Source organism: Calypte anna, chromosome 9 (genome assembly GCF_003957555.1).
Source record: "Calypte anna isolate BGI_N300 chromosome 9, bCalAnn1_v1.p, whole genome shotgun sequence".
Lineage (NCBI taxonomy): Eukaryota > Metazoa > Chordata > Aves > Apodiformes > Trochilidae > Calypte > Calypte anna.
This window is the reverse complement of record NC_044255.1, coordinates 25183448-25210678: the sequence shown is the minus strand read 5'-3', so window position 1 is coordinate 25210678 and position 27231 is coordinate 25183448. Positions and strand designations below refer to the sequence as shown.

General features: G+C 46.2%; 3 protein-coding genes across 3 annotated transcripts in view; 1 reads left to right on the top strand and 2 right to left on the bottom strand.

Annotated features, from left to right (window-relative positions):
• Positions 1 to 27231, top strand: part of MED12L (mediator complex subunit 12L) — a 103424-nt gene that overhangs the window by 50139 nt on the left and 26054 nt on the right. The window contains exons 16-21 of the mRNA XM_030455917.1: positions 22034 to 22181; positions 22939 to 23057; positions 23479 to 23622; positions 24052 to 24215; positions 24604 to 24735; positions 26984 to 27211. Coding sequence (XP_030311777.1) covers positions 22034 to 22181; positions 22939 to 23057; positions 23479 to 23622; positions 24052 to 24215; positions 24604 to 24735; positions 26984 to 27211 — 935 coding nt within the window. The remainder of the gene's footprint in view (positions 1 to 22033; positions 22182 to 22938; positions 23058 to 23478; positions 23623 to 24051; positions 24216 to 24603; positions 24736 to 26983; positions 27212 to 27231) is intronic.
• On the bottom strand, positions 15490 to 26019 carry P2RY13 (purinergic receptor P2Y13). Its single transcript, XM_008500222.2, has 5 exons — positions 25906 to 26019; positions 24677 to 24922; positions 22015 to 22150; positions 17174 to 20469; positions 15490 to 16666 (listed from the first exon to the last, which is right to left on the bottom strand). The coding sequence occupies exons 4-5, from the start codon at positions 17347 to 17349 to the stop codon at positions 15622 to 15624; spliced, it is 1221 nt and encodes a 406-aa protein (XP_008498444.2). The 5' UTR covers positions 17350 to 20469; positions 22015 to 22150; positions 24677 to 24922; positions 25906 to 26019; the 3' UTR covers positions 15490 to 15621.
• On the bottom strand, positions 19414 to 20462 carry P2RY12 (purinergic receptor P2Y12). Its single transcript, XM_008500223.2, has one exon. The coding sequence runs from the start codon at positions 20441 to 20443 to the stop codon at positions 19433 to 19435; it is 1011 nt and encodes a 336-aa protein (XP_008498445.1). The 5' UTR covers positions 20444 to 20462; the 3' UTR covers positions 19414 to 19432.

The following is a 27231-nucleotide window of genomic DNA, read 5'->3' as shown; positions in this document are numbered from 1 at the left end:
TGCTGTTGAGGTCTTCACGTACAGCTGAGCATGGGCAGCATCTCTGCAGGCAGTCCTGCCAGGATAGCTTTTGTAAGCCTATCAGTGTCACTGTTAAAAGTATTTCCCTTTTTCTAGCTCACTAACAAAGCTGTGCTGGAGCTGTATTGATGTAATAGCATCAGTATTCTAATTTCCAGCCTGAAAGTCTCAGCAGCTGCTTTCTGCCTTGTACCACTGCCTGCCATTTCCATCTGTGGTACCTTGCCCTCTGTGTATGTTTCTTACTCTACTGAGGTTTCAGTGGCTGTGATGAAGCAAGCCCAAACCCTTCTCATATTTCTGTAAGACTAAAGGTACCAGACGTCTTCCATAGCTGCTCCAGTTAAGATAATCTTCTATGAGTCCCACTCAAAGGGCCAGCCTACAGGGAACACTGATAAACTGCAGGATCTAATTTATACTGTGATGGCATCATGAAGTTTTGACATTGTTCAAAGAAATTTTAACACTGCCAGTTTGTGAGACTGCATTCCAGATTACTGCTTTACCCTTGCAGTATGCAAATACATTGATTTTTTTCCATGCTTCGCTTTCTGTTTACAAGTTTGAGAGGAACAAAGAAAAACAGTTCCGATTTCAGCACTTACATTAACCCCGACTGGCTCTGGTGTGGGAATGAACTGATGATAGAATTACTGATTTGGCAAATCCCAACTTGTTCCTTGTGATAATCAGTTGTGAACGGCGTTGAGGTGCCACTAGAGGGCAGTAAAGGAAATCACTGCAGTTTGAAAGGTCAGGAAAAAAATGCAATTCTGTTAATTTGAGCTTTTTGTCGATTTGGCTTCTTGTCTGGTGTTGTTTCCTCTGATAATAACCGGGGTCCATAATGAGATTTTCAGGGGTATTTTAGACATTTTGTTTTCTGTTGGTCTGAGAATCATTAAGCTGTTGCTTTTTTGCTCTTGTTTATAATTTGCAGCTATCCTTTTTTTGCCCAGGAGGCACTGAGATCAAAAGAATATATGATTTTATGGAAAGATGCATATCCATCTAGTTATGGAAATAAGATGCTTGTTTCCCTGCTTTTCAGAGCTCCTTTTAAGTCTGTGTAATTCCTGGTCCCTGGAAAGCTCCCTGCTCTTCCAGATCCTCAGCCCAGAGAAGTCAGTGCAGCACAGGTTGGAGGCAGAGGGAATGCTGGCTCCCATCTTCCCATGCTGAACCCTGGGAAATGCTGCAGGGTTTGATGGAGCTGGGGATCAGACCTGTGCTATCCAGGCTCCTCAGATACTGTCAGTTACTCCAGGTCATGGAGAGATTCTCTCTAAATACTGTCAAAAAAGCTCCTTCCTTTTTCCACCCCTACATCCGTCCTTTCGGGATGATGTTCTCACTCAGAGTGCAGTCTCTGTGGATGCCTTTTCGTATGCAGCCAGCCCCTGCACTCTCCAGAGGTTCTGTCGTTCTGTCTCTTGTTTTCCATCAGAAAAGGATGGAAAAGGATTTAGCTCCTTCTTTCATAGCTGAAAATGACTGCAGGGGATGCTCTGCTGTCACTTGGAGCAGCAGTGGCTGAATCACCTGGAGAGGTGTGTTTTGTACCCCATCTGGGCTGTCTTATTCCTGCCCAGAGCACTGCCCATGGGGGACCCCTGCCACAGGCACCTGTCTTGCCAGAGAAGGTCTCACCATGCTCTGTTTGCCCAGGGAAATCCAGGTCACCTGGAAGCCACATGGGGAGCTTGCTCCTTGTTCCTGCAGGCCAGTTAGGATCAGAACTTTCAGTGGATATCTCACTGTAATGTTACTCGTGGTGGCTTCAATGTAAGACATGTTCCAAGAACATCCCAGTACGTATGGGTTGGAAAAAGAGAGCAGCAGGCTCTTCCCAAGTGTGAGCAGTGACAGCTGAACTGCAGAGCAATGCTCTGTGTCCTGCCTTGCTGGCTGGTGCCTGCCTGGGGTGGAGGTTGCAGACAACACCTCCTGGCTGCCCTAATTATGTGCTGAAGACTTTCCCTTGTGCTGCTGGAGGTGGAGACCAAACAGGTTTGTGCACAGCTCTCAGGGATGCAGGCACCGTGGCCTTGGCTGCACAGAGATGGTTGTGTGATGAAGTTTTGGGATGCACAGATAGGACCCTGCTCGGACACACCAGTCCAAAGGTGTTGCCACAGCTTCCTACCTCAGTCTGCCAGGATGAGGGGTGGTGGGGTAGACAGAGCACTTGGGGCAGTGTGGTTCATTCTTCACATGTGAGGGTGGGTGAGCAAAGCTCATGTGAGTCTCATCTGGTGTATCTCTGTACACTAGAAGCTTAATCCTTTTTCTGATAAAAGCCACTATATTGCAGACTCTAGAAGGAAGAAAGTTATCCCATATGGAGAATGGTCCTTTTCCCATGTATTCTCTTGGGATGGGAGGTGAAGACTGCTTTCTCTTTAAAGATCATTTTAAGGTAGTTTATAGTTGTTCACTGACTATGTACTCTGGTAGTGGCTTTTTTACTTGTTTGAATATGATATTTCTGTGCTAGGCAAGTTGGTTTTCCACTCCTTGGCCAGTTCTCCAGATACTTTTCTTCTGACCAGTTTCATCCTAACCATCTGTCTTGTTCTTCCAAATAGGTATATTCTGCATAGATGGTTTGGTAGATGCAATAGAAGCTGCTGCTTTATTCAAATAGCTTTTTAAACCAGAATACTTTTTACTTTTTGTAGTGTCTGCACTTGGTTGGTTTTGTTTTTTTCTTTTCTTTTTTTTAATTAAATTTTTTTTTGCTATCATTCCCCTAAAGGCTGTCAACTGCATTAAATATAAGTTAAGTACACACTGTTTCACAGATGAGGTAATCTTTTGCTGCTAATGTTGATAGACTGGTTTATATGCATGTCTGACATAACCTTAGATGAGAAATTAAATAATAGGCTGCACAGCAGACTTTAGTGTCATATGGGTAGGGAATGACTGAATGGTTTTTCTAATGACTAAGGCTTTAAGTTGCCTCACTGTTTAAACAAATTCTGTGTCCTCAAATCTATTTGCTCCTTTTTTCACCTTACTTAACATGTTTTTAAAAAGTAGAAAATAGATATTCCAGGTCACAGGGCTGCAAAGTTTTAAGTGATGGTCTTTTTAGCTGAGCAGGTAACTTTCTGGTGTGTGACTTCTTGCCAGTCAGACTGTGTTAATCACCACAAAGTTTGGTAAATTACAATTAATGTAAACAATAGAAATGTGAGGCAACGTGTAAAATTTGCTGTTGTCTGGCTGCAACATTTTCATCTCACCAAAACCAAATCACTGAGTTAATTGCAAGGACTTTGGGGAAAAAAAGCATCTGTGTATGCTGCAAAGTCAGTGTATGCGTGTGGAGCTTCTGCAGAGAAGTGGAGCCTGTGCCCCTAATCCTGATTTCAGTCCACTCCTCTGCTGCATCCCCTGAACAAGCCTTAATGTACTGGTTTTCCCTGCTTGCATTTATTTGTCATCCCAGGTGCTTTTCCTGTTCAGTCAAAGAGAGCCCAATCCCCATACCTGGGACACTTCCACCCTTTCCTTCCGCTGTTAAGAACTGTCCATCTCCCTTTTGCTGAGAGCATATGTTAATGTCCTGTGATGCACAGTGGAATAACTTGATATTCCTGTTGGGATCACCCTGCAGCGCCTCTCACTCCCCTCTGCTTTGCACATCACCTTGGTTTTTGCATTTTACTGCCTCTTGGGTTGTTCTGCAAACTGCAGAGCAGGGACAGTGTGTCTGGTCTGTGGAGGGGCTGGGGGAGCTGGGGTGGCTCTGTGGGGCCCAGGGAAAGCTACAGGGGCTCCTGCATTCCTCATGGAACCTGGTGGGAGGGAACCCAACTGCTGCTTCTTGGTGGCACCTGCTGATGGGACAGGAGGCAGTGGGTGCAGGGGTGGGCAGTGTCCCCAGGTGTCCCCCTGCCCTGGCTGCCTCAGCTGGCTCCTAACGGGGGCTCCTTCAGCATCGGGTGCCTGGAGACAGGGTGGAAAAAGCCCTCCCTGGGCATTGTGCCTCCCTCTGCCCCCCTTTTCCTTGGAGCCTGGTTGAGGGGTGTGCAGAGATCTTGTGCAAGTTCCCTGTAACACTGCCAGGCTTCACCCACTGACTTGCAGAGAGGCTGAAAAATAAGAACTAGGCTATAAGTGTCCTCAGCTGTGGCTTATGGTGCCCGTCAGCTTAGTCATATCCAGAAACAGGAACCTCAGAAAGCTTCTCCTCTCCTTTGGTATCTGGTACAAAATCTCCTTCTTGGTGTTCAGGTTCCTCCTTGAGCTTCCCCCTCAATTCCAGCCTCATTCTCCTCTCACGTGGTTCTGGACAGCAGAGCATCCTGGCCCGGATGAGCTGTGGTGCCACCTGCTCCCATCTGCCTCAGCTGCTGGGACAGCTTCTTGTGCTGTCCATGTGTCCCCAGGACCCCGTGCTGTCCATGTGTCCCCATGGCAGGCATGGGAAGCTGATGGTGCTGGAGCAGAGCCCAGGGTGGGCAGCAGGACCTGTCCCTGCCCTCTGCACCCAGACACGCTGCCGACAGAGACTTCCTTCCCTCTGTCCTTCTGCCCAGGAGCTGCCTCTGAGGAAAACGATGTGTGCCCCATTCCTGTGGCCGGCAGAGCCTCCCTGGGCAGTCAGGGGCTGAAACGTGGGCTTTGGTCTGGCTGGTTTCACACCACACCACACCAAAATGACCATGTGCATTGCCTGTGCCTGGGCTGGGCTCACCCTGCACCTGAGTAACCAGCCAGATGTGCTCTCTTCTGCTTTCTGCATTAGTCTCCCCCATGCTTTACTGCCTCAATCCAGTTTGCACCTTGGTTATGAGCTCTTGTTTTCCCCCATGAGGTACAGCTCTGACATGAGATGTCTGTTGGGATGCTGCCTGAGCTCTATCAAGTTTTCTTTTTTCTGCCATTCTGCATTCATGGATTAGGATGACTTACTTTGAATCAAATTATCCATCTAGAGGTTACAAAAATCTAGTAAATGTTGTTAATCATTACTCTAAGACTGTTTACTGTTCAAACTTGCTTGCAGAAAGATGCATGGATGAATTCTCTTTCCTCTTGAACATGCACTGCCATTCCTAATGATGCTGAAGAAATGCTTCCCAGTCCTTTGTTGCATTAATGACCAGCATGTGCATTTTTCATGCCTGAAAAGCAGAAACTACTGCTTCCCATGTTTATGGTGGGTCCTGGTCTTGCCTGCTGTGCTTTGCTCCTGGGGGGCTGCCTGCAGCACTTGGCTGGGCTTTTCTGTGGAAGAGGCCCCACTTGGACTGCTATTTCTCAAGCAGTGTGGTATGAAATGCTGTGCTAAAGGACATCTCCTTTAGGCTGCAATTGCTTTTACAGTAAGAGTTAAACTGCCAACAGAAATGGTATCCTGTTGTGCAGCAGGTAAATGGCTGTTGTTGGTGGAAGAGGAGCAATATGTTGCAATTGCTTCTTGGTTGTTGGGTTGTTTTTTGGGGTTTTTTTTTTGGCCTTTTTTTTTTTCTAGTGCAATGGTTGGCAGAGTTGGGATAATTAATGTTGTGTCAGTATGGCAGCCTCTAATTAGACAGAAGGAAAGGATTAGCTCTGGAATTTTTCCTTGGCTTCTTTCTAGAAGATGCTGCTGATGGTTGTTCCTGGTTGCACAAAACCTGGTGATGGTGGATGCTGTATTGTGAGCCCATAGAGCTGCTTTCTTTGACCCCCCAGGAAGAACAAACCATGATGCCAGGCAGGATGCCCCTTCCTGCTCAGGTTTGGTGTAGAACCTTGCTTTCCCAAGGAGCAGGTTCACATTCATTCCTCCAGGATAACTTCAGCTTTTCCCTCTTTCAGCCTCTTTGCAGGCTTCTCTCCCAGCCTTTCTCTTCCTGCCCTGCTTGTCTTTCTCTGGACTCTGTTCTTGGCACAGTGGCATCATGGAAAACTGTCAAATGATCACTCTTCAGTTCACAGGCTGCTTCTTACTTATCCAGTAACTTATCCACTTGCTTACACTATCCTGAAGTCACAAGCTTTTCCATTGAAAATTTTTCAAACGCAGTCGTTAGCAGGAAAAAGAGCAAAAACTGGGAATTAAGTTTCCGCATGTCATGCTTGAGTGGTTCTGCAAGGTGAAGGCTCTCCTGGGTGCCAGGCTTCATTTACTGGAGATTTTTGCTGAAAATACTAGCCTTTAGATTTGATTGATTATCAGTGTTACTCAGTGAAAAACATGAAATTAAAAAGCTCATGATGAAACTTTAAAAACAGGGTGTTGTCTGGGCACAAAAAGGATAAAAAAATGATGGGATGTGATTGATCTCATAACACCTTCCCCCATGGCTACTCTGGCTCTTGTGCATCTGTCACGTCTCTCAAATGCTGCAGGGGATATTGTGAAAAAATATCTTGTGGGGAAAAATTAGTTATTATTGGTACACACACACACACTGATGGTGCCATTTAAGCCTTTAAGTTATTTGAATCTCCATTTTAGGTGTTTCACTTTACACTGAAACAATTTATATTGTTTTCTTAAAACAGTTTAGTTCATGTTGCAGAAAGGCAAAAGAAAATCCTCATCTGCTGCTGTCAGCTGAGGTTTTTTTGAGTGTCTATTGCTGTGACACAGTTAACCACGTTAGCTACTTGAGCAATGCTGCTATTTCAGAGAGGAAGGAAAAGGACATGGGGATTTTGAGAGTGTGAGAGTTCAGCCTGCTGCAGCCCCAATTTTTTCTGAATGTCCTGGAGGGTCAGTGCTCTCAGGAATACACAGACTGCACATCCTGGGATGTTTCATGCAGCCAGAGCTCCTGCTCTTCCTTCCTCTGACCCAACTGCTCTGCCAGCTCTTGGCTGTTCCTTGTGCAGTGGCAGCAGCTTCTGCTGCCCTGGAGGTGACAGGAGCCCAATTTATCCTGCTCAGCATCAGTTGGCACTTTGAGATGTCACTGGAATTTTCCCCAGGAAAACAAGAAGTAGTGGTGACTGTAGCATCACGTGTGAGGGTCAGTGTTGGTCAGATGTGGAAAACTGCTTTTGGTAATTGAGGGTGCAAAGAGGTTTTTGGCTTGTTTCATAGGTTGTTGGTTGTTGTTTTTTTTTTTAAAGGAAGATACTGTAATTTTGATGTTGGAAGACCACTGAAACACAGGAGTTAACATCTCTGGCTTCCTTTAGTGCTTCCTCAGCAGTGCTGGGGTTAGTGTCTCCTGCAGCCTGGTTTCCTGGAGCCTTGGAAGCTGACAGCAGTGCAGCAGGTCTGTAGCTCTTGGTTTATGTCAGGCACATTTTCACTTAGTTCCAAACTTTATAAGTACTGCACACTTCAGGTCTGATGCTGTACCCTCACTGCAGGTGTCTGGCCTGGCTTTCCCTAGAGTTCCCCTGCTCACAGAGGAGGGCTGTCTGAACTTTGCTGTTGGGAGAGACTTGTCCTGAGAAGAGGAGAAGGAGCTTCCCCCTTCAGTAGTCCCTGGATATCATAGAATCATTTGGGTTGGAAGGGACCTCTAAAGGCCATCCAGTCCAACCCCTGCAGGTTCACCCTCCTAGGTCAGATGTTTCATGGCAGCTATGGGCAGGGAGTGGAGTGGGCTCCCAGGCTGAGGAGGGGCTCCTGGGCTGCCCAAGGCTGTGGGACAGGCTGCAGATGTGTCCTGGTGCCCTCTCCTGCCTGATGCTGCAGGATGGGGTGCAGGTGCTGGGCTGGTCTCCCCACTCCACCCTGCCCTGGGGAGGGACTGGGATGAGCCCTTGGGGTGAGCTGGGACGGGCAGCCCTGCACGGGCACCCAGGGAGGGAGCAGGAACCTCTGCCTGGTGATGATGATAATGAGAATCTCCTGCTTTTCTCACCCCCTCCCCAGTGCCAACAGATACCTTCTGTTTCTGAGGTCCCCACAGACCCTTTGGTCCTCTGCTCCCCTGCTCTCTCCCTCCTGTCCCACATCTGGGGAGTGTCCCCAGGTGCTGCCAGGTCCCCAGAGAGGGGGGGAGGAGAGGGGCTGCTGGTGCCCCAGGGCTGGCTGCCCACCCCAGCAGAGAGGTGCCTGCTGGAGCAGGCTTCACACCAGAGCCATGCTGGTGGCTTTCCTGGCATCTGTGGCCTGGAGTGAATCAGTGGCATCAGCTGAATAACACCTGACTTTCCCAGTTTCCCTTTTTAAAGGAAGATTGCGGAGTCGTCTTTAAAAAGATGGGAAAAAGTGTGAAATGCTACCAGTTTCCAGAGCAAGCATGCGTAGTGAGCAGGCAGAGGTCTGCAGTCCCCATAGAGCACAAAGCCCAAGTCCTTTTTTAACACACAGAACTTTAACACAGCGCTGCTTTGAGTGCTTCCTGACCAGGAAAACCTTTTCCACCTAAAACACTCCTTAAGTGACACAGGGTTTTGAAAGTGCCCTATGTATTTCCCAAACTTTGAGACTAAGCAGAGGTATAGCTTGTAAGTTGCTTGTTCAGAGCTATGTGGTTTTTCCAGTGAACCTGACAAGTTTTAACATGATCTGAGTGAAGTATGAAGGAAGAGAACCTTTATTCTGTATAATATAATTAAGAGAATTCAAGTATGCTTTCCCTTGCTGAAAGAAGTGAAAAGAAAGAGAGGAACAAAACTTTTACGCCAGTTGTTATAGATTCTGAATCTTGCTTGGTACAAATTAAGCCCTTTCGGGAAGTAAGTTATTGAAACTATGAACCCTCCTGCACTTTGAGTCTTAGAAGGAATGACTAGCAGAAAACCATTTTTTTGCTATTAGGAAAAAGATAATGAGTTAATGTTGAATAAATAGAAGACTAGCAAAGTCATGCTATTTCGAGAACTTTTCACTCTCTTATTTAATCTGTTTTTTAGCTTTTAGATTATTTAAGACTCAGTTTATGTTTCCAGGTCTGGTTTTCAGCAGCTGTGTTTTAATTTCTGTTTTCTCTGCCCTTGAGAGTGATCAATAGCCAGAAGATTCACAGAACAACTTATCGAACGCATTTCAGGTGCTCAGAGATCACTTACCTGTCACCATCGTCACCTTCCCCTTCCCTCTGAGCTGCATCTCCAAGGTGCCTCAGACTCCTCCACACGGCATCTCGGAGCTACAGGAGGCATGGGAGCATTTCTTGCGGTAAGGTGGCTAAACGAACCATTTCTGGCAGCAAGCTTTTTTGCTTCTGATGGCTTTTTTTTGGCGATACCTGATCAGAGAGTCAAAATTCCCCCGGCCAGGAGCAACAGGAGCGACTGGCTTTCTCATTCCTGGGAATGACTCACATGCCAGGGTAGGCGAGCGCTCCCGCTCACTTCCTGGCTCCCCAGCAGCCCGGGACGCAGACAGTGATTCACCTGGGAGGGGGGTTCCTGCCTCTGAAAGGCAGCAGGAGGGACCTTGCCAACACAGCAACCTGTGCAACCCTGCCTCTTGGTTCCTACAGCTTTGTCTGCAGGGGGAATGCCAATTTAATGTGATACAGAAGAAAAATCTCGTGCTGGATAGATGCAAATATTTGCTAATCGAGATTACCATGTCAATTATTATTTTGACTATATTTAGACATCTTTCATGTGCTTTCAACAGGTCCTCTCTTAAACAGCACGTAGGATGAAAGCAAAATGTTAAGCCTGTAACTAAATATTTCAGCTAAAGTGACTAGACTGTCTCTTTACCAAGTACTTTTTCCTGGTGTTTTTAACAGTCTGATGGTGAGCCTGCTGACTCTTACAGTCCTGCTGTCAGTGATACTGGGTGTACACACGTTTAAAGTAAGATAATTTAGTGCATTAAGAGCACTAAAATAATCATGGTAGTGGTTGTATCAGGACCAAATTTTGCTTCATGTCGGTAGAGGATAAAGTGGTTGATTTCCCATTTCTGCTGCCTCTTAAAAGGAGAGTGGATATATAGCATTAAATCTTCATGAGAAACAAGAAAATAATCCTAATGCTACGAGAGCCATGGCTGCCAGGTCACTTTGCTTGGACTGCACTGCCTGTTCTGCCTGGACCTCTCCATACTTGTTGTTCTTTTTTCCTCAAAGATCTGAGGGACAGCATCCCCTCTTTGGGACAGGGTCCTCATCCCCTCTGGGACTGGGCAGCCTCTGCACAGGTGCATCCCGGGGAGCCCTGCAGGGAGCAGGAGCAGGAACAGGAGCAGGAGTAGGAGCAGGTCCTACCTGGTGAGCAGCTGCCCTGGACCTGGGTCAAGGGGGCCCTGTGCTAATTTCCACATTTCTGCTGGTGGGCAAACTGTGTGATTCCCACTTGCCTCGGGACCTCTCCCTTGGATCAGGTGCCATCCCTGATGGTAAGAGACTTCTGACAGGGCTCATCTTTGAAGAGCAGCTTTTGCAAGGCAAAGCAGATAATGCAAATGAGGGCAGCAGGAACACGTGTTACACTTCTGCCATGGTTGTAGCTGTGTTACTGCAGGCTGCAAAACTGATCTCAGGAGCTGGATGTGGTGACATGAAGTGATGGTCCCTGTGCATGTGCTGGAGCCATCACCTGAGGATGGAGGAGGCTTCTCATTCACACAGGGAGAGGAGATTTGGCAAAGCCTCTCCCTCTCTCAGACCTTGCACATGGCTACGTGTGTGCCAGCCAGCATTTCTCCTTCTCTCAGCCCCTGATCTCCAGTGTTCAGCAGCTGCTTATGTTTTGTTCCTTGGTGTTTCTCTCCAATGCATGCAAATGGATTTGTGAGTGGAGAGCTTGTTCCTCCTCAGGGGAGCATCCAAGGCTGTTTGTCTTGCCCTTCAGTAGCTGGGGCTCCAGACCTGTGACAGTAGCTGGGTGGTCCTAGTACATTGAAGAGAAAGAAATTAGAAGTGAAAACTGAAATGTTAAAAAAATACAGTTTGGTTTCTTACAGTAGACCCAGGCTTTTAATAGTTGTTACTCTGTGAAGGGCACACACACACCAAAGTTTCATATTAGCAGCGGTCAAATAATAAAGAGATTAATAAAGTCTCCCTGGGAATGTTATTGTTTTGTTTTGTTTGTTTGTACTGTGATGCAATGGGAGGTTAACTTTTAAATCTGTGTGTTCTGGTGTATTGGTGGAGCCGAATGGGTTGGAAAGCAGAGTCAGAGCATCCCCCAGCAGGCGTGTGATGCAGACGTGTTGCTGGGCTGTTCTCAGGCTGCAGCAAGTCAGGACTGGCTGGCACATGAAAAGGAAATGCTGTGGAGCTTGTCATAAAAACAGCGCGAAGGTAATGTGGAGCTCTGATGTAAAGGGCTGAGAGCTAACCTGTAACTTTACTATTGTTCACATTATTTAAAGGCTGGATGTCCCTTCTTGTGTTCTGGTGATTAGAGACCAATTCACAGATTTCAAAAGGGCCTCAACAACGTTATTACAACAATTAGTGTGTTGGTTCATTCTAAAACTCCTTTGCTGTTGTATTTAGCAATACAAACGGCAGGGTTATTTTTAAGGCAGATTAGACACCTGGGTAATAGACAAAAATGGCTTTTTTTTTTTTTTTTTTTTGTAACAGAGAAAATGGTAGCAGGCTCAGTGCTTGCAGCTTGTGGAGGATTCCCACCTTCAGATGTGTGAGATGGAGCTGCTGCTGTCAGTGCAGGTGTCTGGGAAGGGTTCACCCTTCCCCTTTCCTGAGGTGATTTCTGTTGATCACTGTTCTGATAGCAGAGACTAAAAGGGAAAGAGGGAGGAAAGGAGCTATTGAAGAGCTGAATTTTGAAAAGCTCATTTCTTTTTTTTCCCCCCTCTGTCCTCGAGTTCCTCACGTTGTGTTGATGGGTAACCTGAAGTTACAGGTGTTGGCTGGCTGAGCCTGGCTGCAGACTCTGCTCTGTTCCAGGGCCTTTTGTTTTCACATGTGGGCTCTCTGCCTGTCTGTGTCATCCTAGGGGTAATGCCTTGGCTGCTCAACTGGGCTCCCCAGCTCTTGTTCCTGATGCAAATTGTAGTTTTGCATTTCTGATTAACTGAAGTGCAGCTGTATGTTTGGGAGTTTTCTCAATACTCAGAGTTGTAGGAGCCTTGATGGAGGGATGTGTGTGGCTGTGCCAGAGTCAGGACAGGTGTGTAGGGTGCAGTTTGTCTTCAGGCACTTGGGAATTAACTTGCTGTCCCTCTGAGGACAGGCAGTCCCATCCAGAGGCTGGAAGGCTGGGTGGTGTGTGGCTTAAGCAAACGTGTAATATAGTTCCTCCTTCTGAAATGCAAGTCAAATAGAAAAAATACAAAGAAATATATGTAAGCTTTTGTGTGCCTAAGCAAGATTGATTTCCTACAGTACCCAACTGCATAGTGCCCCATAGCTCCCCTTTCTAGAACCAAGCAACCTGTAACAAAGTTTAGAGTGTCAACAGTGTTTGTGTAAATCCTGAATCACAGAAACCTGGAATAAAGTTGATTTGTCTGGTGTCAGGAACACAGACAAACCAGGGAAATGGACATTTGGATGTGGGAAAGAGAAGCCCTGCTGCTGCCTCATGCTGGCGATGGGCTGGAGTACACACACCTCAGGTGGAAACGTTGCCTCCCTTTGCTCTGTCTTACACAGCTGCTGAATCCTGGAAAAGCAAAGGTTTCCCTGAGTGCAGGTACCAGCCTCTGCAAGCTGAGCTGGGAGAAAAATCATATTTGGGAGAATGGTGACTGCTGTATTGAATTTGCTGGTAAACTGTACTGTGTTGCACAGATTCCCTGATGCACTAAAGCAAGCTGGAGATCCCCCACTGAGTGTCTGGCATGCTGCTGGCACTCTGTAGCTGTGGTCTAGATGGATGGCTTCCTCATTCCTGTGGGAGTCAGTTCCTGAAATGTGTCTTTTTTGGTCAGGTGTAAAATATAAAATATCGCCTCTGTTATTTTCCTGAGCTTTAAAAATGTGCAAACCCCCGAATGTTAAAATTTAGGGGTCTTTTTTTAATTTTTTTTTTTTCCTGGAAGTGTATCAACCAGATGTCCTATCCTTGCAGTCACTTTGCGTTTCTCTGCCATGGAGTTTGGTAACTCTGCCTCCCTTTTACCTACCTAAGAAGCAGCCGCTGAAAAAACAGATGATTAAGACTCCTCTGAAACCTTTGGCACACCCCTTATTTAAGGAGCAACTCAGCCCATTTTGTGGTTACACCCACTCTTACAAGCTGGCTCTTAGCACTCAGCTGTGTGTGCTGCCAGGTTGTGTTTGTGCACAGCATTAAATGAGCTGAGCATTATAAGCAGCAGACAGGAGAAAATGAAAAAAGAAGCTTCCACCATGGAGTGGGTTTTCTGCTGTCAGCATTCTCGTAGTTGGTCGGTACCATGTTGCTCATTTGGTGTTACTGTCTTTCTCTGTAATAACCACAGAACTGGGCCAGGCTTCCCCTTTTGAATCCAGAGCTGGATGTGAGCCTGTGCTGGGAGCCCTGGGACCTCTGTGCCATCTGTGTTGCTGGGATCCACTGGGAAGAGGGAGGACCAAGCAGCAAAGTTCCCTGATGAACTCTTCCCTAATATACCCACAGTTCAGGAACTCAGATTTCCATGGGTGCTTCCCTGGTGGCAGATCCCAGCTGATGTGCAAGCCACCTCCTCCTGATGGTTGGCTCTGCTCACTACATTAATTGCTGTGCTGTGTCAGCTGGCTCAGAGAAACATTTCCAGGCTCTTCTTGCCTTTCTTTAAGCAGTTGCTAATGGGGTGACTGTTTTAGCAGCCGAGAATTTAATATATTTACTTTTACTGAAGAATGAAATTAATCCTCCTAAATGCTGTATGTGTGTGGGGAGAGAGGACTTAATTCATGAGCATTGTTTCATCCTAAAAGAAAGACACTGGTTGAGATAACATTGATTTATAGGAGTGTTTGGAACCAACTGCTGGGGATTAGTTCAATTTCCAGCTGGAAAGGGTGTTACAGTTATGGCAAGTATGTAACATGCCTGGTGGAGGAGATCTAGTGAGGAGAAATTGCTAAATCAGACATTGATCTACCTGTGTGGCACAGGCTGGGGAATCCCACGACAGACATAATTAATGCACAGTTATCTGAAAGCAGCTTTGAAAAAAACCCATCAGGCTGTGTGGAGCAACCTGCCTGATTGTGTTCAGCTGCTGTGAGTGTTTAATTTCTAAAAATAGCAATCAAGTGGTGATCACAGCTTCTGGCACGTGTGAGAAGGCATGAGGCTAGCAGGAGAGCTTGGGATGAGGGAGGTGATGGCTCTGCAGTGTCCCAGGGCAGCAGGAGGTGAGGGGCCAGGCATGGGTGGGGGTGATGGGAGCTACACCAGGGCTGAGGGAGGAGAGGATGTGGTGGTGCCTTCCCAGACCACCTCTGCAATTCCAGGACGTGGGGATGTCCCGTGGGCTGGCACATCAGGGACTGATGCCAGCAGGAACATAGACTAAGGCAAGTTTGACTTTTTTTTTTTTTAATAAATATAATTTGCAGAGTTGAAGTCAATAAAGGTTTGGTATCTCTGTCATGTCTTAAAACAGTGAAGGCAGTTCCAGGAGCTTGGGTTATAAAGCAGTTTCTCCTTAGGCACCATCCATTCGGCTGCCCCTGTGGGATGTCTGAGGGGTGAGAGGGGCTGCCAGGCTGGGCAGGGCAAGGCAATGTCTTTTGGGACTGGGATGAGTGAATCTGCCACCAAGGGAGACGTTTCTGGGTGCCTCCCTCTGGCTGGTGGCAGGTGGGGGGTGGCTGCATGGGCTTGGGTCTCTGGGTCTGCTGTGGGTCTGCACAAGGAGTGTGCTCTGGGGAGACCTGGGTATTGCTGACTGTGTCCCTGCTGCGAGTGCAGGAGGAGGATGGTGGAACAGTGTGGGCAGTAGGAAAGCAATGAGGTGAGGAGGGACCAGGTCCTTCTTCTTCTGTCAGGTATGGTTCCTCCTCTCTCCTGCCTGGCAGTGTGCCAGCTGAGGTGACACCCGGTGTAAGAATTACTGACATACAAAGTCAGCAGCCCATGACTTTAGTCCCCAGTAAAGATGAATCTTAAAGGTCTTTTCCAACCAAAAGGATTCTGTGATTCTGAATTGCTCTCAGAAGCAGCCGTAGTCATTAAGCTGCCTAGGTGGTAAGAAGTACTTGTTTTTATGTTCAAGGGGGTTAGAATTAATCTGTAGATTTTCTTAAATTATATGAAGGTATTTTAATTCACAGGCTGGTTCGTCTGTATTCTGTGAGGTGGGCATGATGTAGTCCCCAGCTCAGGATAAGCCTCTGGTCTCATTCTCTTGGCAGCACCAGCAGAGCAGCAGGAGGCTGCAAACCCATCACTGGTGTTTTCATGCATCATTGGTGCAGTTTTACTGCTCAGATAGATGTGGTGATGGCTGGGAAGTCATATGAGTGACTCTGGGGTGTCTCGGGGCTGTGGTTTGAGCACAGCCAGGACTCAGCTGGGCTTCCAAGGCTCTCTGTGGTGGTGCCCAGGGGAGAGCCTAGCTCAGGGCAGGTCCCTGTTGGACCAGGGCTGGCAGTTCATGTGGCAGCTTTTTGCCTATTAAGGCTAAACAGTGAGCATAAATAGGGAAACCCAGTTTGCAGGTTTTATTAACTATTAATATTACAGAACAAATACCCTTTCATTTCTATGAGACAGGAAAAAACTATTGTTTAACTTCCCTGTGAGTATGCAGAGACCATGGGGTGTGGAGCTGCAGCATCAGGATTCAGTTGGAGACTCTCGTGTGTCCAGTTCTGTTTTTGGGCTTGTGTGAACCGTTTCCTGAAATGTCTTTACTCTCCTGCACAAGACCTTTTCCACAAAAGGCTTGCACAAGAACAAGTATATCAGGGGGTCCATGCAGACGTTGGTGGCAGCCAGCCAGAGGGTGCTTTCTTTGGCAACAAAGAGCTGGTTCTGCAGACGGCAGTCCATTCGGGCACTCGTCTGACTCAGAGTGTAAGGAACCCTGCTAAAATGAAAGGGGGCAAAGCACAAGAAAAAAACAGTAAAAATGATGAATACTTTCCCCTTGATCCTTTTCTCACTTTTGTTGTCTTTCTTCTGTGTCTTCACGTAAGACTCGTACACCTTTTTGGCAATAATTATATAAAACAGAAACATGAGGATGAGAACAGTCCAGAAGATGAACTGACAGAGATAGTTGACAGCTTCGTGCCATTTGAGTCCAAAGTAACTCTTCAAGGAGGCACACTTCTTCACAGACTGAGGTGTTGCTTTCTTGTTGGACAAGATCATGTTCGGCAGAGAGAGAACAAAGAAGAAGAGCCAGACCAGGCACGCAAGGATCTTTGCTGAGGTCAGGTTTTGCACCCAGAACTTCCCAAAAGGTCTCACAATCTTGAGAAATCTGTCAAAAGCAATGAGCCCAAGTAGCACTATGCTGATATACATAGTGTCATAAAATACCACGGCCGAGAAGCGACAGACAAAGGCTTTGAGCTGCCACGGCCCCAGGCCAGAGTCCGTCAGGATTTTCAGAGGAAGCATCAGGGTCATCACAAAGTCAGAAACCAAGATATTTTTCAGGTAGACAATGAAAGTTGATGTGCTGGGGATGTGGAAGAAAGCCCAGAAAGCCAGGCTGTTGAGTACGAGTCCCAGGAGGAAGACGAGGGTGTACAGTACTGGGAAGACCAGGTGGGTGACTGTGGTGTCTCGGGGGCACAGCGGGGAGGAGGGAGCTCCACTGGAGTTCCTGACACTGCTCTCGTTTGCAAAGTCTCCCATTAGTTGGGAAGGGCTTGGGGGAAAAGGAGAGAGAAAACATTAAATGTAGCATCCTGTATATGAAATCGCATGCTCCTTACGGGGACCCTGGGCAGCTCTATGCAAATAAACACAAAACCTGAACATGCATTCAATTGACTGATTTCTCATTCATAGAAAATCTGAGCCTTTCCCTGAAGTTAAGTTGTTTACAGACTTAGGTCTGCTGGAAGGTTAAAATGGTTCATATTCATTGTGGAGGTCTAAACAGAACTGTGAGATGTACCAGCAGGTTGCCTAGAGCACCATGGAAATGCATTTTAACATTGAAGAGAAATTTTACAGTTGTGGCCCAAAAGCACAGTGTTTCTGGGAAAGCAACTTCTGGTATTTCTTCCCAAGCACACACCATTCCTCCTTTCTCAGCACAGATTTAAATAACATGCTGAAGCCAAGGTGGCCACTGCTGGCTATCAGCCTCCCAGAGCTGCGAGCCAGCGTGCCCCATCACACCCCCTGAACGCTCCCATCCTCCAAGTACCTGAGCAAACCTGGCACCAGCACTCTCAGAGAGGGGTCCTGGGTCATCTCCACTTCATCTGCTCTTCCTCTGCTGGCAGAAGCCTTGAGCAAAGTATCAGGAATGGGGAAATGTGTAGAAAGATGAGACTTTTTCTGTTGGTCTGGTGTGTTGTTTCCTTCCTCATTTTCACACATTGTCTGTGTTAGTTAATCACGTTTGCTGTAGCTTTTCTCTCCCTTTTGCTCTCTGTCTGAGAGTACACCACCTTCTCCTGTACTAACAAAGAAGAACATAGCCCTATCCATCAAGACAGGCACGTTTTATTGCTTTTTGTTATTGTGGGGCAGACTCCATGGCTCCTGCATTGTGCTGTTGCAGTTTGGCTTCAGAGATGTGGGATGGACCAACACAGAAAGCTTCCTGAGCAGTGTCCAGGATAATCCTCAAACGTAGCTCTGAGTTCTTGGTTATGTGTGAGAATTGCCCTGCTCTGGGCAGCTCTGGTCCTTGTCAGAGGGCTGACCAGGAGGTCTGCTCAGAGCCACCCTTACAGTGGGTTATCAAATCCTGACAGACTCAGGAGCTGCAGCCTGCTGGTGCTGACCCGTGGCCCCAGCTGGACTGCTATCTCCAGAGCTGGGTTCTGTTTGGGCTTGTGTCCATGTAGCGGGGTGATGGAGGGTGCTGGTTAAACCTTTTCTAATTCTGCTTTGTCTTTGGTGTGTGTCTGTTATGTGCAATATTGGAATCTGGCACATTTATCTGTAAAAAAAGTGCTTTGTGTAAGTTCAGCTGAGTCACGGGATTTTCTTGTATTTTCTCATCTACTGCTGTGACTTCTGGTGCTGGCTCCTTGCTGGCTGCCAGGGGGGCAGTGGCTGACCAAGCCACCCTTCTGTGGGCAGGTGTGGGTTGCTTTTTCAGGTTCTTATGCTGCAGCTGTGTGGACAGTAAGTTTGTGTCTTAATATCTGTATTTTGCTTAATAAAGGTGTGTGTGCTGATGTCTCTGCCAGATGGCTGGCACAGAGCACAGAGCCATTGCCATCAGTGTGACGTGTCCCTAGCTGCCTGACCCCACTTCTGTGCCTTCAGCAAGGACTCTATACAGCTGAGATAGTCCAGTGCAGTGCCCCAAAGCTGCTGCTGCCTGGCACAGAGCAGGGATGGGGCTGGGGAGGATGGGCATGGGGGTGGGGATGGGGATGAGGATGGGGCTGGGGCTGGGCAGGCAGTCTGAGCCCTTGCCCAGTGGTGAAACACGTTTATCAATTGGACCTGTTTTGCAGTGGTGATAAATGAACCACAATTTATTACAATAGCTGAGGATCTTTTTCACCTGTGGTTGTTACAGTACCTGAAAATGTTATGTTCCTGAAAATACTTACCTGGTCTGGTTTTTCATAGCTTTTTGAAATGAAAAAAAAAAAAAAGGAAAGTGGATAATTTTTTTGTATAGTGCAAAAAAGATGCTGTTAATAATCAGTAAGGATTTTACCATATGTCTTTCTTTCCCTCAGTATTCAGTAAATGGAGTCTTTGTATATTTTCTAATATAATATATTGTTCTCTATAAAAGTGTACATATTTCTTCACTCATATAGTAAGGTGACGTATCTGAAGATATAACTTTCATCAAGACAAGCTTGATTATGAAATGATGTCCTGTGACATGGAGCCATTAATTATTGGTTAATGGATTAAGAATTGCAAGCATATTAATGGATAAGCAAAATGTTACTGGTACCAAAAATCTGCACAGATAAAAATATTAAAAATTTTTTTTTAAAAAGCTGATCTACATAGGTCTACATAGGTCCTACGTTTCTGTTTGTCTAGCTGTTGCATACAAGGTGACAAGTCCCTGTATTTAAAACTCTTGTTACTGTGGATTTTATCTGTGTTTCTCAGATCTTGTGGTGTCATGGACTTTACTCTGGCCCAGGTTAAGCTATTTCTGCAAAATGTTTGCAGTTCATAATCTCATCTGTAGCATTTCATGACTCCATTTTAATTTTTTTCCTTACAGCTCCAACTCCTAAGTTCAAAATCCTTCTTGGGAATTCTTTTGTGCTCTTGGGAATTCAGGGTTGTGATTTGGTGCTGTTTTGTTTAATTCAAGCTTTCTGGTTTCGCCAGGGTCGCACCCAGTGATGCTCATTAGAGGGTGCAGACCTATCTGTAAAGGATCTGGTGGAATTCTAGGTACTCTTTGGCAGGATTTGTGCCTCTTCCACTCACCAGTATTTGTGAGCAGGGGTTTGGGCAGTTCTTAGCTCTAGAGCTGTGTCTCATCTGTGTCATCTCCTTCGTTCTGCTCCTTTACCTGTGCTCCCAGTTCTGATGCTGCTGTGTGCCTGCACAGCGTGTCCAGCAAGGACTTCCTAAATGATTTACACAGGAAAAAGTATATGAAGGGATCTAGGCAAGCATTCAGTGATGTCAGCCACAGGGTGCCCTCTTTCAGGATAAACAGAGTGTTCTGAGCAGAGCATTCAAAAACATCTCTGGTTTGGCTCAGGGTGTAGGGGATTCTAGTAAAGTGGAATGGCACGAAACAAACAAAGAACACTGCAATGATGATGAACACCTTCAGATTTACAGCCTTTTTGGATGCCTTTCCTGGGGTTCTTGTCTTTTTATAGGATTTGTACAGCTCTTTGGTGATGAGGATGTAGCACACAACTATGACTGCTAAATTAACCCAGAAGATGAGCTGGCAGATGTAGTTAACAATCTCATGCCAGACTAAGCCAAACTCAGATTTCAGGAGAGCACACTTCTTTACATTCTTAGGCGTTTGCTTCTTGTTTGTTAGAATCATGTTGGGTAGAGAAAGAGCAAACATCAATATCCAGATTGCTGTGGACAGGATCTTGGCACCCAAAAGGCTCCTGGGTGTTGATGTTCTGAACGGGGAGGTGGCTTTCTGATAGCGATCCATAGTGATGAGACCAAGAAACAGGATGCTGATGTACATGGTGAAGTAAAACACAACCTGGGTGACCTGGCACACAAATCCTCTCAGCACCCATGATACCAACTTTGCATCGCTCAGGATTTTAAATGGAAATGTCAAGATCATGAAGAAGTCAGAAATTACAGTGTTCTTGAGGAAGATGATGAAGTTGGATTTACTGGATATTTTAAAGAAGACCCACATTGCCAGGCCATTCATGGTGATGCCAACCAGGAACAGAATTGTATAAAGCAAAGGAAAAATGACTTGTCTGATTTTGTTCTCACTGGTGCAGTTGCTAGAATAGCTGAAGTTGGTTGAGGCTTTCATTTGCACTTTTTCTTTTCTTCCTATTCCTGTAAAAGACAAAAAAAGAATTAATGGAATTGTGTCATATCTGTTTGGGTACTTCAATCTTTTGCATCTATATTTTGTTTTTTGTGTTGGGAACATTCCTTTGGGGATTTTGACTCCTGCCAACTGTGATTTATTTGTGGCACCACTGTTTGTTTCTTCCACAGAGGGGGAAGAAGGGGTCCTGTCCATCAGCTCTGGGGCAGCTGAGAGCATCTGTGCCTTCAGTGCTTATGTGTTAGCCAGCAAAGCCTGAAGTTGTCTGTATCTGTGTCTCTGTAGGTGTCCGTGTGCATACCCTCACTTCTGGTGTGACCCTTTATCCTGGTATTTTCCTGAATTGGTTTCTTTGCTGGTGCTGAGTTAATTGAGATAATTGAGGAGGTGCCTCTGGTCCCACAGGCAGAGCGTGGCTGAGCCCCAGCACTCAGGAGCTGCTGTCACCCAATGCCCCAGAGCTGAGCTGCTCACCCTGGGTGCTGCTGAGAGCTCTGGGTGCTGCCTCTGCTGGAGCCTGGTGCTCTTGTGGGGTCCCTCTCTGCTTCTTTAGCTCTTTACCATGAGGAGCACTCCTGCCTGCAGCCCACTGAGCAAGGGGAGGCTGGAGGAGCAGCTCAGAGCATCCCAGATGGGAGACTGGGACCTTCCTCTGCCTTGAGTCTGGCTTCTCAGCCACAGGCAGCTGCAGATTCCAGGTGGCACTCTCAGTGCTTCTGCTTTTGTTTCTTCTAGAAGAGAGACAGAATTTTAAATCATACCTAAATGTTTACTTTCTGCTTTTGAATCACTAGAAGTCACTGTTTTAAAAAGAGAGTGTGTATTTTGTAAGACTGCAGCTTTTCTGGGCACAGGGTGGCACTCTGTCTGCCACCTTTTTGCCTTGTGATTCTTTAGTATTATTTTTGTACATAGCTTTGTTTTTGAAAAAATCTTAAGTAGTTGAGACAAGTAGTGATTGGTTTGCTTGGACAAAGTATGTGTGTTACTGAGCAAAACATTTGTACCTTATATGACTTGCAGAGCAGTTCCCCAAGGTTTTAAGTAGATATAGTGCATCAACATTATATGAAACATTTTATTAAAAGAGCAAAGATGACCAGTTACAATTTAAATAAACTAAAAGTACTGCAATTTCTTTGGAATGTACAAAGTAGAATTTTAGGAGTTGGGCTGCCTTATTTTTTTTTTTTTCAGCAGACTTGAAATAAGAGAAATGGCTCCCAGTTTCTTGACATCTGTCTCCTATTTACTAATCTGCTACTGAATATCAGCCCAGCTGGGCTGATACCCAGAGGGCAGCTGGGAGGGTCACCCCTGTATGTCCTCTGCTTCTGTCCTTACAGACACACTGAGTTCATAACACTGGATGACATCTTTCTGCTCTGTGTTTTTATTCTACACTTGAATAATTTTGTTTGGCACTGTTCCCCCTACACTGATGAGATGGACAAAGAGGTTGTTACTGTTATTGCAGTCTGGGCTACTCGGTGTGTGTGTGTGTGTGAGAGGTATTCCTGCAGGTGGAGACAAAAAAGAGAAGATCTCACTTGTATATGGTCTTTTTAGGATGAATCTTCAAGTCACGAGTGCAACCAGCGCATGATTCTCCTCTATGGAGTTGGTAAGGAGCGTGATGAAGCAAGGCATCAGCTGAAGAGGATCACCAAAGACATCCTCAAAATCCTGAACAAGAAAAGCACCACCGAGATGGGAGGTGAGAGCTTCCACACTGCACAGAGACCAGGGGGCTGAGAGGTGTTCAGCAGGATGAGAGGTGCTCATCAGGATGAGGGATGCTCATCAGGATGAAGGATGTCAGCAGGATGAGAGATGCTCAGCAGGATGAGAGATGCTCAGCAGGATGAGAGGTGCTCAGCAGGATGAAGGATGTCAGCAGGATGAAGGATGTCAGCAGGATGAGGGATGCTCAGCAGGATGAAGGGTGCTCAGCAGGATGAGGGGTGCTCAGCAGGATGAGGGGTGCTTAGCAGGATGAGGGATGCTCAGCAGGCTGACTGCAGCCCTATATCTTGATCCTGTCATTTGGCTGCCAGGCCCTTCACAATCCCTTGGACAAGTCCTGACCAGAGCCCTGTAGCTAGAGCAGGATGAGCAGGGGGCACTGGCACTCAGAATCTCTGCTTTTCTAACAGCTTGGCTGGGAACACTTTCCTGAGGCTGGAGCATGAGAGACCTGGCCAGCAACTGACAGATATTTCTTTCCCTCCTGATTGCATGGGTGGTTTTCAGGGTTTTTGGGGTGTCACCTTTTTGCATGGGAAAAACCTCGAAGTAGCTTTGATGCTGTGACATGCTGTGTGTTTGTCCCAAGTCCAAGGGAACACTGAGGCTTTACAGAGCCACCAGTAAAGCTTACTAAGATTTTAATTGTCAGTAAATCAGTAATAATGCATGACTACTAGGGCTCCACTAACTGTCAAATGGCCAAAATAACTTTCTTCTCTGTTAAGTTGGGGATGAAGGGCAGAAAGCCAGGAAGACCAAACAAGAAACTTTTCCAACCCTGGAGACTGTGTTCACAAAACTGCAGCAGCTGTCCTATTTTGACCAACATCAGGTGACATCTCAGGTACTTCCCTTGAATAAAATCGTGGCCTTTTACTTTCTGTTGTAGAGGTAGGAAGCAAAACCAATTTTTTTTAGAAGTGTTTTGTATATACCAAGAATTTTCAGTGCACTGCTGCTTCAAAGGCAACAGGAAAAGTGCTGCCCTGCTGTTCTAAAATACCTGCTCCAGTAGCTATTTGGGGGTCATTATTACTCCCAGCTGCAAAGCAGCAGAACATGATTTTCTGTTTTGTCAGTTTTGAAAATAAAATCTCACTGGGACTTGTGGGATAGTAGCCTGACAGGTATATTCATGCATGTCAGTGCTTTTGTCTGCCAAATGCTGACGCTCTATTTCCACGTATAAACCAGGATTTTTGTAGCACCACTGTGTCTGAGAAGGCCTCAGTCTTCTTACGACTTTTTGACATTTCTTTTCACAGATCTCCAGTAATGTTCTGGAACAGATAACGAGTTTTGCCTCAGGAACATCCTATCATCTTCCCTTGGCTCACCATATACAGCTCATCTTTGATCTCATGGAGCCAGCACTGAATATCAATGGGCTTATAGACTTTGCAATACAGGTGAACAGAGTTCATCTGGGGGGTTATGTCAGGGTAAAGCTGTGATACTTTTCCGGTAAAGCTGGAAAAAACCCAAGAGCTGGTCTGCAAATTCTCCTGATTTGCTGCCATGTACTTTTCTGTTTTGGTTTCCTGACCTCTCAAACAGAGTGACAGATGACTTCCCCTTTTGTCTTCCTTTGACAATTGTGGAGAAACAGTAGATGTATTTAATTTTAAAATCTTTCAAAATTAATAACATTCTGGATCATACTTTAAAGTATACTTTTGATACTTCAGCAGTTTATTCTGCTCCCTCTTCCCCATGTTCTGTAGCGTGTAGAGGAATTCCATTTTTTCTTGCCTCACGGTTTATCCTTAACATCCTGGGGTTTTGCACCTATTTAACCTATTTTTTGAGCTGGTAATTTTTTGCCTGTGTGTTTCCAGCTGCTGAATGAGCTGAGCGTGGTGGAGGCTGAGCTGCTGCTGAAGTCCTCCAGCCTGGCAGGCAGCTACACCACGGGGCTCTGCGTCTGCATCGTCGCCGTCCTGCGGCGCTACCACGCCTGCCTCATCCTCAGCCCCGAGCAGACTGCACAAGTCTTTGAAGGGTTTGTACCAGCCACGGTTTTCCAAAACATGGGGTTTGGTTTTTCTGGTGTTCTCTCTTAGGCAAAAAATCCCCAGCCAACCAAACCCTGTGTTTGGGTCCAGGCGGTGCTGTGGGTGGCTGCTGGGGAGCTGGGAGGGACCTCACGCCTGGGAGAGGGGGAGCTGAGTCTTTGGGTTTCCTGACCCTTCGTTCTGCTCTGGGATGCCCCAGTGCCACTGTCCCCTCCCTGTGGCCCTGGCAAGTGCAGAGGTGACACCAAAGTGCAGAGGAGCCCCATCCTGTAGGCAGAGGGTCTGTCATGGCATGGCCCAGCTGGTGGGGTGTGTGTGTGGGGTGTAACTCAGTAGACACCTGTGATCAAACTCGGGGTTTCTTTCCCTTTGCAGGCTGTGCGGGGTGGTGAAGCATGTTGTTAACCCCTCGGAATGTTCCTCCCCAGAAAGGTGTATTTTAGCTTACCTCTACGATCTGTACGTGTCCTGTAGTCACCTGAGAAGCAGGTTTGGAGACCTCTTCAGGTGGGTGGGAATGGGATTTTCCTGAGCGCTGCCTAGCCCGTCGACTGACACTGCTGAGCTTTCAGAGCTGTTTGCTTTCCATGGAAAAGACACCTTTGCCTTTGCTGCTCTCCTTCACGGATGTCACCCTCCTGCTGGTGCCAAGTGTCTGGTCCTGAGCCCACAGGTCCTGGTGCTGTGCTGGTACCTGCGTGGGGGAGCAGAGGCTGAGCACCTCCAGTGCTGGGTGGGAAACAGCACAGCCCTGCTGCTCTGTGAAATGTTTCCTTTGGTGTGGGGAGAGCCACAAGCAGGTTTTGAGCTTGGGAAGTTTTGTGTTCAAATGGTCAGTTCCCTGATTTTAAAATCAAAAATACATGCTGTATTTTTGGCTCTCACTTTTTAAAGGAGGAGGGGAAATGCACATCTTGTGAGAGTTACAAACCAGCTACTCTTTCTCCTCCTGCTTTATATAGCTGGTTTTGGCTAGTGTATTTCAGATTTGTGGGCTTTGCTTCATAAGGAGCAGTGTAAGTGTTCTCAGTAATATTTTAATCGGTTTGCAAAGACATGAGAACAATAGAATTTAATATGAAAAACTCTAGGAAAAAGAAAATGAAATATCGAAGAGCTACAGAGCTGTCTTAGTAGTATGTTCATTTTTGTACTTAAAAGCCAAAGTTCAGTAATACAAAAATAATGTTTCTATTAATAATATTAGCTTACTGTAATATATAATATAAACCTACTATAGCAAAACAAAATGTAATATGTTAATACAGGGATATTTAAGATATTAAATAATATATTAAATATGTTATATATGGCAATTGGTTTGAAGCCCCTTTTCAGACAAATAGGGTTAGAATTCTATGAAAACTGGTAATAAAAATGATGCATACATTTTAAACAGCTGTATATAAGGTAATACTACACTCATTTTCTTTTTAGAATCATAGAACCATTTGGGTTGGAAAAAACCTCTAAGCTGATCGAGTCCAACAGTTATCCCAGCAATGCCAGGTCCACCTTGGTTTCCTAGATGCAGCTGAAACAAAACCAGCACCAGTTGTCTGTACAGGGCAACTTTTTTAGTTCCCTCTTAGCATACTGTGCATCCAGCTGTTTCTTTAAGTTATTTTGAAGCAACAGTGAAGTACAGTCCATGAATGTCCACATTTCCAGACTCACCCTGTGTGTTCTGCAGTGCTTCAGCAGTGGTTTCTGAGCTCATCTGCAGCGTTTCTCATCTCTGGGTTCTCCTGAGGGAGCTGCATGTTTTGCTTGAGTGTGCTTGCTTTATGTAGTTGTATTCACCAAACTTCCGTTTTTTGTTGTTTTTTTTTTTTAAATCATTCCTTCACTTTTTTTCACATCTTATCTTCTGACCACTCCCCCAGCATTGCCTCTGGTGCAGGGGCAGTGCCAGAGCCTGCTGGGCTCACACGCTCCGTGTTTGGGTTTGGGACCTCCCTGCCCAGGGTAAGGTGAATGCTGTGGTGGCCCAGCTTGGGGACACGTGTGTGCCCAGGGTCTGGTGTGTGACAGCCCAGTGGTACAGTGCTGGGTGTTTGAGCTGTGGGGTATTTGTTTTCCACTGGCTGGTTTTCCTACTTTACTCTTAGAGAACCTTAAAACGTTTCTTACAACATTCTGTGTGTGCAGTTTGCATTCTTCACTAACACCTTTCTTTCCTCAAAGAAAGCCAATTAACATGTAGGTCCTGGAGCATTTCTTGGTCTTTTGGCAGATTATTATTGTCAAAATATGATCTTTATCTTTTCTGTGCTTACTGATTTCTTCTTTCAAAAAGTTGTCTATTATGCGACTTTATTATCAAATGGAGAGTTTTTAATTTATCTGAATTTTTTTGTTTATCCTTAATTAATTCTCCTTACCAGCACTACATGTCATGGTGTAGAACATGAAGAGGGGGAGCAGAGCTGTGAAGCACTGTCAGGGTTCAGTGCAGGGGCACCTGATGCTCCAGGAAGGTGTTGCTGGTGAGGAGGGACCGTGTGGTCCTTACCCACCTACTCACAGTTTCAGTCAGAGAAATGTTAGAGAAGCTGCTGGGAAACTTGAGACTTTATTTTCAGGAAAACTGGAATGAAATTGATGTACCAGCCCTGTTTTCTGGTAGCTGCTCCTTTTCAAAAATGAGTCTGAAAATGTGTACAGGATGGTGATCCAACTGACCCCACACTGAATGTTCAGGGTATTTCTGCTAAATAGGTTTTTGGCATCTCTCTGTCTTTCTGGTCCTCAGTAGTGCCTGTTCTAAGGTGAAACAAACCATCTACAGCAATGTTCAGCCTTCAAATTCCAATTTGCTGTGGGACCCAGAGTTCATGATGGATTTTATTGAGAACCCTTCTGCTCACAGCATTAACTACTCGATGCTGGGGAAGATCCTGAGTGACAACGCAGCCAACCGCTACAGCTTTGTCTGCAATGCCCTGATGAACGTCTGCATGGGCCACCAGGATGCAGGAAGGTGAGGCAAACCCTGCTGGG

What these genes read in the sequence shown, in the direction of transcription:
- P2RY13 (XM_008500222.2), bottom strand. Translation starts at nt 17,349, where the DNA reads ATGTGTGAAAATGAGGAAGGAAACAACACACCAGACCAACAGAAAAAG. An exon ending in CTGGTGCCAGGTTTGCTCAG is followed by an intron (nt 16,667 to 17,173) that starts GTACTTGGAGGA and finishes TTTTCCCCCAAG; the next exon opens with CCCTTCCCAACTAATGGGAG.
- P2RY12 (XM_008500223.2), bottom strand. Translation starts at nt 20,443, where the DNA reads ATGAAAGCCTCAACCAACTTCAGCTATTCTAGCAACTGCACCAGTGAG.